This window comes from Lepidochelys kempii, chromosome 3 (assembly GCF_965140285.1).
Source record: "Lepidochelys kempii isolate rLepKem1 chromosome 3, rLepKem1.hap1, whole genome shotgun sequence".
Classification (NCBI taxonomy): Eukaryota; Metazoa; Chordata; order Testudines; family Cheloniidae; genus Lepidochelys; species Lepidochelys kempii.
Genome location: NC_136382.1, coordinates 122,618,777 through 122,632,404, shown reverse-complemented (window position 1 = coordinate 122,632,404; position 13,628 = coordinate 122,618,777). Strand labels below are relative to the sequence as shown.

The 13,628-nt window shown below is 37.3% G+C and overlaps 1 protein-coding gene across 5 annotated transcripts in view; it reads right to left on the bottom strand.

The window, feature by feature from the left end:
• The window catches only part of MAP3K4 (mitogen-activated protein kinase kinase kinase 4), a 144,594-nt gene that overhangs the window by 31,329 nt on the left and 99,637 nt on the right, over window positions 1–13,628 (bottom strand). For 2 of the 5 annotated variants that reach the window (XM_078852214.1, XM_073337845.2), the window contains 4 exons: window positions 12,395–12,473; window positions 9,224–9,302; window positions 4,951–5,047; window positions 3,885–4,001 (listed from right to left, as the gene is read on the bottom strand). In XM_078852214.1, coding sequence (XP_078708340.1) covers window positions 3,885–4,001; window positions 4,951–5,047; window positions 9,224–9,302; window positions 12,395–12,473 — 372 coding nt within the window. The remainder of the gene's footprint in view (window positions 1–3,884; window positions 4,002–4,950; window positions 5,048–9,223; window positions 9,303–12,394; window positions 12,474–13,628) is intronic. The other 3 variants (XM_073337846.2, XM_073337847.2, XM_073337848.2) reach the window with 3 other exon arrangements.

The following is a 13,628-nucleotide window of genomic DNA, read 5'->3' as shown; positions in this document are numbered from 1 at the left end:
GATGCTCTTAAGAAGTGAAGTCCCAGTTCTTTGAAATGTATATTTCTTATTTCTTTTCCTTCCATCAACTATTGTTGATCATTCGATTCTTTTGTAGTTTGACAAACATTTTAATTCTTTCGTTTTTAATCTGTTTAAAAAAATGAAAACAAGAAACACACACACGGTAACTGTTACAGATACCACAATACATGGGTTCGCCATCACACATGAATTACAAGTCTGTCCCAGTTGCATTCAATAGTATAACATCACACCAAAGCATAAGATAGTCAAAAATTGTATCCCTCTGTTGTGCCTGTTCAAAAAGCAGCTGCTCAGGCACCACTTCAAGTAACTCACACGCTCCAGGGGAAATTTGAAGGAGTGGGACAGAAGGAGCTGGGGGCAGAGTAGGGGAAATCTGTTTTATGTGGTCTGTAACATAAGAGGAATATTTAAATAATGGATTGATTCAATATGTGTTTTTAGAAACCACAAATACTACTCAACCACATCTCTCTTGATTTCTGAAACTGCTAGAGCTCCTAAATGAAAGGTATAGTTCATGCGTTATTTATTCTGTTTGTAAACCATGAAAAGGATCTGTAAAGTGCTTGGCACTGCTGATCACTACTACTGGGTCTTCTGTAATGACGGTCTTAAAATGGAAGTACAGAGAATGTTTGATAAACACAGAAATAGCATCCAGAAGTATTCTTCCAAAGACCAGGACTGTTCTTTTAGTGAACACAGAGTGTACTGTACAGCCAGCTTCTACATGTAGAGACCATTTTGGGATGCATATCAAAACTTTTAGCATAAAAATCACAGAACGTGAAGTCACAAGATACTTTGGAGACATGCTAGTTAGAGTTTTATGTCAAAAGAACTGCCACCTTATGCCTGGAACACTCCCCCTGAAATGATCTGTAAGGTCATAATCCATTCCTCTCCAAATATCTCAAAACCTGCTTCTACTGTGCCACCTACAACAAATCAGCTAACCAGGATGGTTGGTTGAGTTGCAGTTGCAGATAGCGGATAATACTTATTAAAAATAACAAACTTTAAAATAGTTCAGACTAATTAAGCTGCGTGCATAGTTCATCTAGGTAACCATGCAATCTTATTACTGTTGTCCTGTTCTTTCTGCCTCCCCTTCGCCTCTTAATGTTTGCTACATTTTCTTGTCACGTTTTATTTCAAATGAGTTTGTAACCTCTTTAGAGCATGAACCAGGTGCATATGATGACTAGCACAACAGAGCTCTTGGCACTATGACCATACAAATAAAAGAATTGAGATCCATAAGGTATTTAGAAATCTTAAGACTTCATAATCACCATTTGACTAGTATAATTAACAGTATTCTAACTGCATAAATCCTCTTAATGTCAAAATATTAAGAGGTCTTAAACAATAACTGCTATTCATTTATGAACTCATAATCATACCTCTGCACAATTACTAGCCACTATAATTAAAAGCATGTCTCATGTTTTTAACAGATGTTATTTCAAAGCATGGCCGTGATGAACATTTTAGTACCACAAAAATGTAAGTTAACAAAATTGCTGAACAAATAAAATTGAAGTTCATTTCTTTCCCACTCAACTCACACAGGAAGTTAGTTACAGTCCTTATATGAATGTTCCACTGACAGACTGTTCCCTTTCCTAATTTTTCCCCCCGCCCTGAACTATAAGGAAGGTGGCAACAGTAGAACACTAATGAGATTGCTACTCCCAAGATTATTTGCTGAGTATTGGCACAGTGCTCAGAGCTGTGGAGCAGATGTGGTCTCAGCCAAAAGGGGCTTACAACATTAATTAGATAATAATCCCCCTTTGTAATTGTAATCCAGCAAGGGAACCACTTTCAGGCATTTTATATTTCTTGGGCGGAGACTGTGTCTCTTTCCCTCCTCACTGGGGTGTTTTCCAGGCTACACAGTTCTCTGCCTTCACTGTGAGTTCCCCATCAAGTCAGACTGCCAAAGCAGGCCTGATTTGCTTTCTCTTCAGAGGCTGTCAATAGCATAATTATCCACTGTTATAAACCACCACACAGCTTTTCCCAAGCAAGAACATTTATTCTTAAAGTGAAAGCATTACAGAGAAAAAACATAACAATAAAAAACTACATGCATTCTAATAAATTTACCAGAGACCACCCCAACTCCAACAAGGGCTCTGGCAGGTGAACAGGCCTTCAAAACTGCACCCAGAGGTTCTTCTGTGATGTACATAACCACCTTAGCTCAGAATAAGAACACCCATGAATCTGTAAGTCACTCCTTTGGGCTTCTGATCTTGTCCTCATGTAACAGCTTATTAGCTGATAAAGGTCCCTTCCCACTGGGTGAAGCTTCAAAAGGCTAAGTTCTTGCAAAACTGGAGAAGTTATATCCGCTGTCACCCCCCACTAGAGATTTCCTGGGAAACCTGCTTAACTTTAGAAGTTCATTCTGACACATGTTTCAAACAGTCCTTTGAAGCTGATAACACTTCTCAGGGTTTACATTAGTCATGTCTCCTCCCTAGGGACATTACATACAATCCCACAGTAACACAAACATTTGCATTTTTAATAAAATGAACTTCTAAATTACTTAAACTTAATTCAATAAGGTTTGTTCAGGATATTGCAGGAAATTGCTATATCTGTCACAAACACAATTATGATGTAATACAGCCGGTCTAAACTCAAAGCAATGCAGGATTTTTGTGGGGATAAGGTGTGGTCAATTAGCAGACAGTACGTATGTGATTACACCAGACACAGGAAGCAAGGGGAAAGAAGCCTGAACATGGACATGGGAGAAATATACGAGGGGAAAGAGTGGAGGGGAGAGGGATGGAAAGGATATAAGAAGGGCTTGAATGGAAGGTACAGAGAGGGAGTAGGATGACACTTGAACATGAGAACAAGGAGTTTAAACTTGATGCACAACGCAAGGAGGAGCAAGTGACAGCAATCATAGGAGAGGAAGACAACTTTAGCAACTATTTGGATGGACTGCGGGGGTGTAAGGAGAGGCCAGAAAAGATAAGATTGCGGTAGATGAGGCAAGAGATTACCAAGACATCAACAAGGATTTTTGTGGTCAGGATGCAGAGGAAAAAGCAGACTTAGAAACCATGGAGGAACAAACAGCATTTGGCAGTGGCCAGATGTGAGGGGACAAATTAAAATGTGACACCAATGTTGCAAACCTGATAATAGGAAGGTACTGGAATAGATTTGTCCAGCAATTTATTGACGTTTTTTGAAAATGGCACTGCTCTGAAACATGAAAGGCATCTTTGGTCGTGTTCTTATTCTGCACAGGTATAAGAAACCACAGGTAGAAATCCACCCACAAAACTTATTTGTAGTACTCTGTATTTGCCACCAGGAAACTTTCACAAGTATTTTTCTTCACTAAAAATAATTTCCTTCCAGTTCTGTATTATATTAAAAATTCTTACAGTTTAATTGTAAACAATAAACTGATTAATTTGCATATTAAAACCTCCTTGAGAAATACATGTGCAGTGGAACATTTACCAATTACTAATAACCTATCAAAGCTAATTTACTGAGGAACTGAATGGCATATGTTAACTGCATGAGTATTTTTACTGCATGAATTAATGTATAGTCTTTTGACCAATATGTAAGGTCAAAACTGTATGTTCAAATTACCATCTTGTGCATCTCAGTGCAGACTTATAAACATGCACTTCTATAGTATAATAATTTCACATAAGTCGAACACAGATGAAGAAGCCACTGGAACAGAGCACATGACGGGATGGACTTTCACTGTTTAAATTATCTAATGGAATGTATTTAATGGGAGCAATTTGCATGGGTGATGTAAACAGAAATGAGACTTCTGCGTTGCGGAGTGGAACTACCTGGTATCATTTGCACTGCTGACAGGTTTTGGTTGAGCTGAGTCGCTACCGATGGGAGCGGGGCGACTGACAGCAGCGCTGCAATGGTTCCGTACATCACAAGGGACACTCCGCGTGCTGCGATGAGAAGAAAGACTTCAGGAAACAGTTGAAAAAGTGGATGGAGTTGAAAATTTAATTTAAAAATAAGATAGTGAAACAATCAAAAACAGTGTCGATTTTTAAAGTTTATTCATGTGGGGGGAAAGGGTTTTTTTTGGTAAAATAAATTTGGTCCCAAAAGTTTTAGAAGCAGAGTAGTCAATGGGCAAACAATCACCTAATATGTTAAGAGACCAACATTTCAAGTTACCTCTAGAATAGCTCCCAATTTGTGTGTGTAAATACCAGGCTTTGAAAAAATGTGGATCCATATTCTGAGGCTGGGCAACATCCCCTTTGAAAATATAGCCCTTTATTTTGTTTATGTGGAAGGCTCTATGGCAAAATTAGTTTGGAAGCTTTTCAAAAATATTTTAGCCCTACTTTTAATGGGGAACAATTATGTGAATATAGTTTAAAAATTATTTAACACTAAGATACAGAAATGCCACCATATTCAAGGGTGTTATCTTTGAAAAATCTCATGTAAACTAAACTACAGAAGCAAAGTCAGAGGCATTACACGCTCGCTCACTCACTCAGGGGAAGGGAAAAAGCTAGTTAACTACCAGTATTTAAAATACTGAATCTCATTATAAAATATTCTTTTCCCCAAGCAATTTTGTAAAGAAGGAAACAAAGAATGACTTTAAAGTTGGAAAGCATGCAGCAATAAGAGCATTAAACAAATGAGAAAATGCATCATCTCCAAAAGCATGCCTTGAAAATACAGATTTCTTTTACTCTTTTTTAAAAATCTCCTTGATTTTCCTCTTGCAAAAACAGAAGTATTGGCTTTATCAGAACAAATTTTTAGAGAAACTATATTCAGTTCCCTGAGTTAAACGAACAGCTTCAGTAACATCAAACTTTCAGTGAAAGAGGAGAAAGCTGACACTTAAGAATCTGGACAAGTGCTGAATACCTGAACCCTTCAGGAGTTGGGATGATAAGATGGGGATTTGGTGGATCACTGTGGCATCGAGGTACCTTCACAGGACGAGGACTGTTTCGATGAATAGCTGCAAATGGTAAAAGTCAACACATCGATATTATTACAATGTCAGAAAAACACCTGTTATGAAAAATTTTTAAAAATAATACTGTTGTGATTTTGTTAAAGATCCCCCCACAAATTAATCAATTACATAAGTTCAGCTTCTATTTACATCAAAATATTTTATTGATTTTGTATATACAAAACCCAAATAACTCATTTAAAATAAATCACTTATAAAGTAATACTAATCATACTAGTAACTTTCAGCATCAGATTTCTAAAAAATATAAACAGCCATTAAAAACAATCAAGGGAATGAAAAAATAGCTGTAACAGGATGTGCATCTAATGAAAATACTGTTACTGTATTTTCATTTTTTCAACTTCACAGGAAAGTGTTAATTTATTACTTTTTTATGCAGTAAATAAACAAAATGTTAAAAACTGAATAATGCCAACACTACTGCTTTATACGATGCTCTTGGCACCAGAAATATTAATTTTCTGGACAATGATAAAAAGTAAAGCATGCACGTCAAATGCCATGCATATATGCAGTAAGCTAAATAAATAGTTTGATCAGTACTGTGCATTCAGTCATGGCTGAAGCAGCATTTGCAAGTGTTTCAGTATTTTGGGCTCATATGCATGCTAAAACCATTGTTTTAACCAAAATGAACATTAGTCTCATCTCTAAACTAGTTTCACTGTGAATCTAAGAGCTTATATGAAGAGCACAGAACACTTCACTGGGTTATTCTAAATAGTATTTATTGTACATTAACTATTCCATTCTAAAGGAAAGCACAGAGTGGGGTAAGGGTTATGTGGACAGAAAAGTAGCTGACTCCCTTGTAAATTTACAACCCAAACTGTTGGCGTGATGTATAATAAAATGAACCCTAGCTCTAGCCTCGAGAAGGACACTGCACATTATTCTTTCAAACTACGTATTTGATATGTGATCTGCAGACAGGGGATCACAACAGGAGAAAGCTACCCTGCCAGAATAAGAAACATACCTCCCAGCAACCAAAACGAACAATTAATGCTGTGCAACTGACCAGAAAGTTGGACACTTCCTTTTTAAAGAAGTTAGATATCTGTGTATCTCTATCTATCTTTCTGTACATTAAACCCAGTGTTTTATCCCAATACTGCAAAGACTTACACACACACACACTGAACCTTGTACCGTTTACAGTCACAGTCATTTGAACACAGATACTGTAATAAAGTTTTTTTATTTTTTTTGTTACTTGCAAATAAGTGTTCTATTTTGATATTAAATTCACTGAACTTAAAACAAAGAGATAATGCTTTTTCTTCCAGGTGTACTACTTTTGCTTCCCTCCCTCCATGTATGATATCTTCAGCTCAACCCTGTTACTTTCTCTCTTCCCAATGCCACTTCTCTGTACTTTACACAATACCCACACTTCTTCCTTCTCCTGTTTTTCTCTGATCCCTTCATTCCCCCTGCCATCTAAACCCATTTGCCCTCATTCATCATGGCATGGAAGAGCTGCTTATGATTTCAAAACCAACAGGTGCGCCCCACTCCATGTTGTGCCTTAACACGTGTGAAGTGCATCAAGACTATGTGAAAACATGAGGGACCAGTATGCAACTTCAGGAAAATGAGAGTTATGAATGTCTAACAATGACTCATTGCAGTGGCAAGGAGGTGGGAAATGAGAGAAATTACTAGATAGCATTCCTAACCACAACAATGGTGCTAAAATGAAATAATAATTGCAGTGTGGGCAGTAAGCAGCCAAAATGATTTTGGAAGTTATATCTTCTGGAATCTAACAAAGATACTGAAAGTACTGCACCGGACATCAGCACAGAAGTCTCCTACAAGGACATAAGACAGAAACATATGTATGAAAAAAAAGTTAATATTCCTCATGCATGAAATCCCACAACACAGAAGTTTACCTTTTTAACAAAGGACATTTTTAACCTTGACAAATCACAAGAAGGTTTACAAGAGTTCCAGGTACAATCAGAAATACTCTGTTGGCAAGGCAGTTTGGTTGCATTTAAAGCCTAACAGAATGTCACATCTCTCTTGTTGTAGCAACACTACTGAATAGCAACATCAAAGAAAAGCTTTGCAATTAACATTTGCTTAATTCAATTTAAAGTTCTGAGTCAATAATATAGTTGATTATAATTTTAGATGCACTAAATTACATATTTGGCAATTCTTCTTCTAATCTACATTTTAAGAAAGAATCACACTGCCTTTTCCTAGGCCATACAATTAATAAAGATATTCACAATAGCCTGCAGCTACAGTATCAACATTTTACACAGGTTGACATTTAACTTCGGCTCTTTCAGATGGTTTCCAACCTATTTCCCCTTGTAGATAATTACAAACGTATTGCTGTATACTCTTTATCCAGAATCATGTCTGAATATGATTTTAACAAATAAATAGAATTCCTTTTTAATACTAAACCAAAATAAATGTAATCAGACTCATTCATTAGTCATTAGATAATCTTATTTATGAAAATATTTAGAACCAATAGATGTTCAATGCAAACTAATGTAATATTAACATTTGTCTTTTAAAAAATAGATTAACTTAATTTTATGACACTCACTACATGGAAATATATATCTAGTTGGGAATGAAAATAGTAACTTTAGGCAAGAAGTAGATTTGTAAACAAGGATACAATGCCATATTTAACACTTCAGTGGAGGTTATGAGCCCACATGGGAAGTAGCTCATTTTAGATCTAGTAAAATTTTTGTGTTAACGGGGATCAAGCAACAAGGAACATTTTAAAGCTTCTTTTCAAACAGTTTTAATATCTGCATTATCACTTGTGTCTACAAACCTTCAATGTAATATAAAAATAAACAAGTCAAAAATGCACTGCAAGGAAATTGATCCACAGAACACATCAAATCACTTGAGCTTGTCTACATGGCAAGTTACTGTGCAGCAATCCAGGATATGAATCTGCAGTGTACCAGCTTGCCGCACAATAATGTCACTTGTGGACATTGCTACAGTGCACTAACGTCTTGGAATATGGCTTGGCTTTCAATGCATTTTAGCAGTATCCACACAAGACATTACTATGTGGCAAACAGCTGCTCTGTAGATTCAGACCCTGACTTTCCACGCAGTGACTTGCCATTGCAGACAAGCCCCCCAACCGGATAATACACTGTATTAGAATAACTAGCTTGCTCTTACAAACATTTGCCTCTGACTTGAATCTGAAATTCTGCTGTAGCCACCCTTTCACTTTTCTATTCTTATCTGCAATGGCATCAACTACAGTAGAGGCCTTTATACAGCCCTGACTTTCCCCAAAGCTATAACTCCTCACAGCCATAATATTTTCTTCAGAAGACTTGATGGGACTCTATTGGGAGCCATTTAAGGACACTAATTAGCCTTGGTCTACACTACAGGCAGCTTACATCGACCTAACTCTGTAAGTGTCTTCACTAAAATGTAGCTTCCACCAATGTAACTCCCCCATTACACTGACTTAATAACTCTACCTCTGTGAGAGGCATAGCACTTAGGTTGATGCAGTGTCAGAGTAGACACTGTGTTGCTTACATCGACTGTTGCTGCCTTACAGAAGCTGTCCCACATTTACAGTTAAATCGGTGCACTGCTCCTGGTGAGAATGCACACTGCCAACACAAGGTGCATAGCATGGACATGCAAAAGCGATTTAATTACTGCAGTGACTGTATGTCAACATAACTTAGGTCTACTTAATTTTGTAGTGTAGACTTGCCCTTAGTCAGAGGAATCACCTGAGTGATTTACTTTATAAAAAAAACTACTTGAAAATATGGACTGTTGTCATTTTATACATTACTTGTGTTAACACTTCCACAGTTTAATGATGACTCAGACAGTAATAAGAAAAGGAGTACTTGTGGCACCTTAGAGACTAACGAATTTTAGTCTCAAAGGTGCCACAAGTACTCCTTCTCTTTTTGCGGATACAGACTAACATGGCTGCTACTCTGAAATCAGACAGTAATGTTCATATAAGAACAACCAGGAAAAGCTTTAAAAGTACCTTTTTATTGTTAACTTTAATGTTTTAAAATTAACTTGCAATCAAATTGTTATTTTTCAAACTTATTTATACAAACTACAGTAGCTAGGTTCCAGAAGTAATGCCAGTAACTGCTGTCTTACCAATGTACAAACCTGTAACAGGACTGTGAGGTTTTCCAATTACATGGCCGATGCATTCATTCATCAGAGCTTGTAAACTCTAGGAGAGGGAAACAACAACAAAAAAGTTATGATATTGTACACGAAACAAGATAATTGCCCTCCCCCCAAAAAAAGTCATTTATCTAGATTTGAAGAAAATTTGGCTTACTAGTTTTTCCAATTTTGATCAAGCCTTTAAATTTGTCTTCAGACATAAAAATCCGAAATCTCCAAAATTTGTTTCTTCACCACAGATATGACCTATATAGTTATGTATGCTGCTAACTGAAATATATTTGTTAATGTATGAGGTAGTTTAGACAATGACTGCAACATGATTTCTCTAACAGGCAATTATCCTGAGGTGAAGTCAACACAGGCAGGGTGTTATTGCTTAAAATGTACTAATACATGCATAGTCTGTCACGTGCAATACGACTCTTCTATCTATTCCATTAAGTTAAATCTCTGGAGCCAAAAGTTAGGATTTCATTGCTAGACACTCCTCTCTGCAATAGACTTGCCAGAATTAAGTAGTTAAAAAGACTGAACAATGATAGAAAGAAGATGGGTGAGGTAATATCTTTTATTGTACCAACTTCTGTTGGTGAGAGAGAGAAGCCTGCAAACTTATACAGCACTCTTCTTCAGATCTGGGAAACCTGACCAGACCTGAAGAAGACCTCTGTGTAAGTTCAAAAGCTTGTCTCTCTCACCAACAGATGTTGGTCCAATAAAAGGTATTACCTCACCCATCTTCTCTCTCCTAATATCCTGGGACTAATATGGCTATAACAACACTGCATGAACAATATATAACAAAACAGCCCCTCTACACTATAATGCTAGTAGGAATTATATGCAAGCATTGACAAAGACCATAAAATTAAGTATCACGTTTACTGAATAAACTGCTTTATTTTCGTTATCTTCTTAAAAAAAAAAAAAGGGTTCTATGTCACAGAGATAAGCATTAGACCTGGCTGACATTCAAAGATACTGTTCACTCTGAGATATAGTGCTCAACACTGACCCAGAAAAATTGCTGTTGTTAGCATAAGAGGAGACCCTCTTCTGTCCATAGACAATATAGACAAATATAGACAAACATTCTTCCACCTTGCTAAAATTCCTCTTGCAATTCAAAGGCATAATAATGGAAACTGAAGCTAGACAAATTGAGACCCCAGTAAACTGATGTATTTTAACAGTAAGGGTAATTAACCACTGGAAGAAAATATCAAGGAATGTGATAGATTCTCCATCACTTGAAGACTTTAAATCTTTAAATCAAGATAAAGGTCTTTCTAATATATATATATATAAGCTCAAAACAGAGAGTTTGAGGTTGCCACAGGGATTTCTCTGTGAAGTTCTATGGCCTGTGTTATACGGGAGATAAGACTAGAGCATAATGGTCCCATCTGACCGTAAAAATCTATTAAATTGAAACCAGGTGTAAGATGGCACAACCTCCACTAACTTCAACTCAGTCGTTTTCTGTTTACACCGGGTCTGAATTTAGCTCAGCTATCCTGAATGTTACTGGAGTATTCTTCTGATGTTTGTGTGCAGTTCCCATTGCAAATCCCACTTTTTGCAAAACTGCCAAGTTATCTTTCAACGACCAAAAGTGGTCAGAACCTCGAGTTTAGGTTTTATCACATAAATAGCTCCCACACTATACAATGCTAGCTGAGGTGTTGGTTCCATACACATTCAGAGGAAAGAATACTATGATTGTAAAGCACAAAAACCACTTTATATTTATTTTCTCAAAGTCTCTGAGATTCACCTGAGCTTGAGAACTGAAGAGATCACATCAGAAGGTGCCAGGACTACAATTAGACTATTTAATAAAATATTTGTACTATCCATCAAACTGTTATAGATACTTTAGAAACTGCATCAAAGTTGGGAAAAAAATAACAGGCTGGGGCTAGTTTTTAAAGCTAGAACTTTACATCTTATCTGCTATATCAGGCACAATACTCAAGCTTATTAAGATCATATTTAAAGAACTGGAATTTTTTAAAAGCCCTATGTTTCCCAGCAATGCAAACATTGGAAAATAGTCCGCTTCAGGATTTTTGTGCTAATAGCCAGTTTAGTTTTAAAGATAATATTAAAGGAAAAGGATGAATGCTATAGTTTCAGTTTTATTTATTTAATAAGATTACTGTACCCTAGTATTTCATAATGTATCTTTAATTTGTTCATAATGATCTGCCTCCTAATTAACAGTGGCTCAACTACAGCGTGTTGCCACTGGAGATCAATGCTCTTTTCCCTCCTGAAACAGTAGAGCTGAAAAATGCTGCAGTGATAGCAAAGTACTGACTGTGGGACAGGCTTTGAGTAACCTGTCCTTTTCTTTAAATAAATGCAGACACACTAGTTGAGAGACGAAATGTTAACTGGGGAAGTATCTGTCAAAATTCCAAAGAAAAGCTGACTCTAAATAAAAGTGAACACAATCAATTCCCATCAATATTATTCTCTGTGTTCTGCTACTTTTGTGGGGACTGTACTTTCACCTCTACTGCAGACCTAGAACATACCACATTACAGAACTAAAGCTTTCAGGATTCTGTTTCACAGAAACAAAACAACCCCTGCCCACCAAAACCAAACACAAACTATGCTCTACCATATAATTTAACAGTAACAAGGCAAGATTCAAATTTTAAATCTTGTACTTTAGTATGATTTAGCTCTAAAGAAATACAGTTAGATTGTAATGTTTTAGGTTTGCTCCATACATGAACTAGGGCTATTAAAGATACATTTCAGATCATCCAATAGAAAGCAATATTAGGTTGAGTGTAAATTAATAGCTCATCAGCAAACTGCTGCCAAGTATCCCAGGTCGTGAATGTAGTTACTATACAAAGGTTTCAGTACCGCAGAAACCTGACATGACAATTTTAATATTTTTGTATATTGATGTCATTAGCATGCACTATTCAGAATTTTGCAAGCTAAATCAGAGAAATAGGCATTTAGATTTATATAGAACAGTCTCGGAATAATAATTAATCAGACATAAGAGCACAGATAACAGATAATAGACAGACAAATAGACTTTTATTGATTGAAACTGAACTGAAAGCAGGTTGGGCTACAATGGGAGAACAATTAATTCCATACCAAGAAATCCTCTTCAGGCAGAGCTGAAATAAAGGCTGGCTCGATGGCTTGAAGAAAATCAAAACCTTGTGTTGCCCACCTGTCAAGAAGAAGAGAATTGTTCATTAGCCAAAAACAATTACATAAACGTCACATGAGTTCTAGTGACTTATCCTAATATACATGGTTAAGGGTATGTCTACATTGAGGAAAAAAAAGAAAAGAGGGAAAAAAAGATCCATGGCAGCAAGTCTCAGAGCCCAGGTCAACTGATTTGGGCTTGCAGGACTCACACTACAGGACAGCAGCACAGATATTCGGATTCAGGCTGGCGCCCAGGATCTGAAACCCTGCAAGGCAGGGTTGGATCTCAGAGCACAGGCTCTAGCCCACGCGCAAATGTCTGCACTACTATTTTGACCCCATAGTGCAAGCCCAAGTCAATGGACCCAGGCTCTGTGGCTCACTGTTGCGGGTTTATTTATTTATTGCTTATTTTTGCAGTGTAGACATACCCAATGACTGCTGCTTACTTGCTTATATGTCAACAAAATTTCTGTATAACAGTTTGGATTTATGCACAGAGTGAAGTATCTGGCTTTTGCCAAGGGGTTAATCTTTAGCCAGTGATAAATGGACATGAAATTCTGAGTTCTGGACTTTTAATACAGACGTCCCCAAATAAAGATAGTAGTCTACCTTCCTCAGGCCTGGTTATACACCTCAGCCCACTAATATCTTAGGAAATACATATCAATTCCCCATAGACAGCTGTAGAGGCACAGGAGCTAGCTAGGAGAAGGTATTTGTATTTGGTTTGTATTTGTATTATTTGTATGTGTAGAGGCTTGCAGGGGCTTTGTGCTGGGAGAGAAGGTGAGCCCTGATTAGGGGGCGGGGCTTCTCTGACTCGGGGTCCTATAAAGGTAGCCAGCCAGTCAGGCAGCGGCATAGACAGCTGCAGCGGCACAGGAGCCAGCAAACAGAGATGTAAACAGGGGAGTTTCAGTGGGAGTTTGTCTTGCGGTGCTTGTTGGGGGTTTGTTCTTGCTGTGGGTGGTGGTGTTTTGGTGTGGTTTGTGTTTCCCAGATTAACAGGATTCAGTGGAAAGGCAATGACAGATAAAGAGGCAGCAGTGGGAGTGACCCATGTAGCAGAAGACACAATGAAGATGACTGGATGTGGAAGCTGCGGTATGTACATGATCCTGGAGGGGGTACATGGTAAGAGTTTTGTCTGCATGAAATGCTGTCT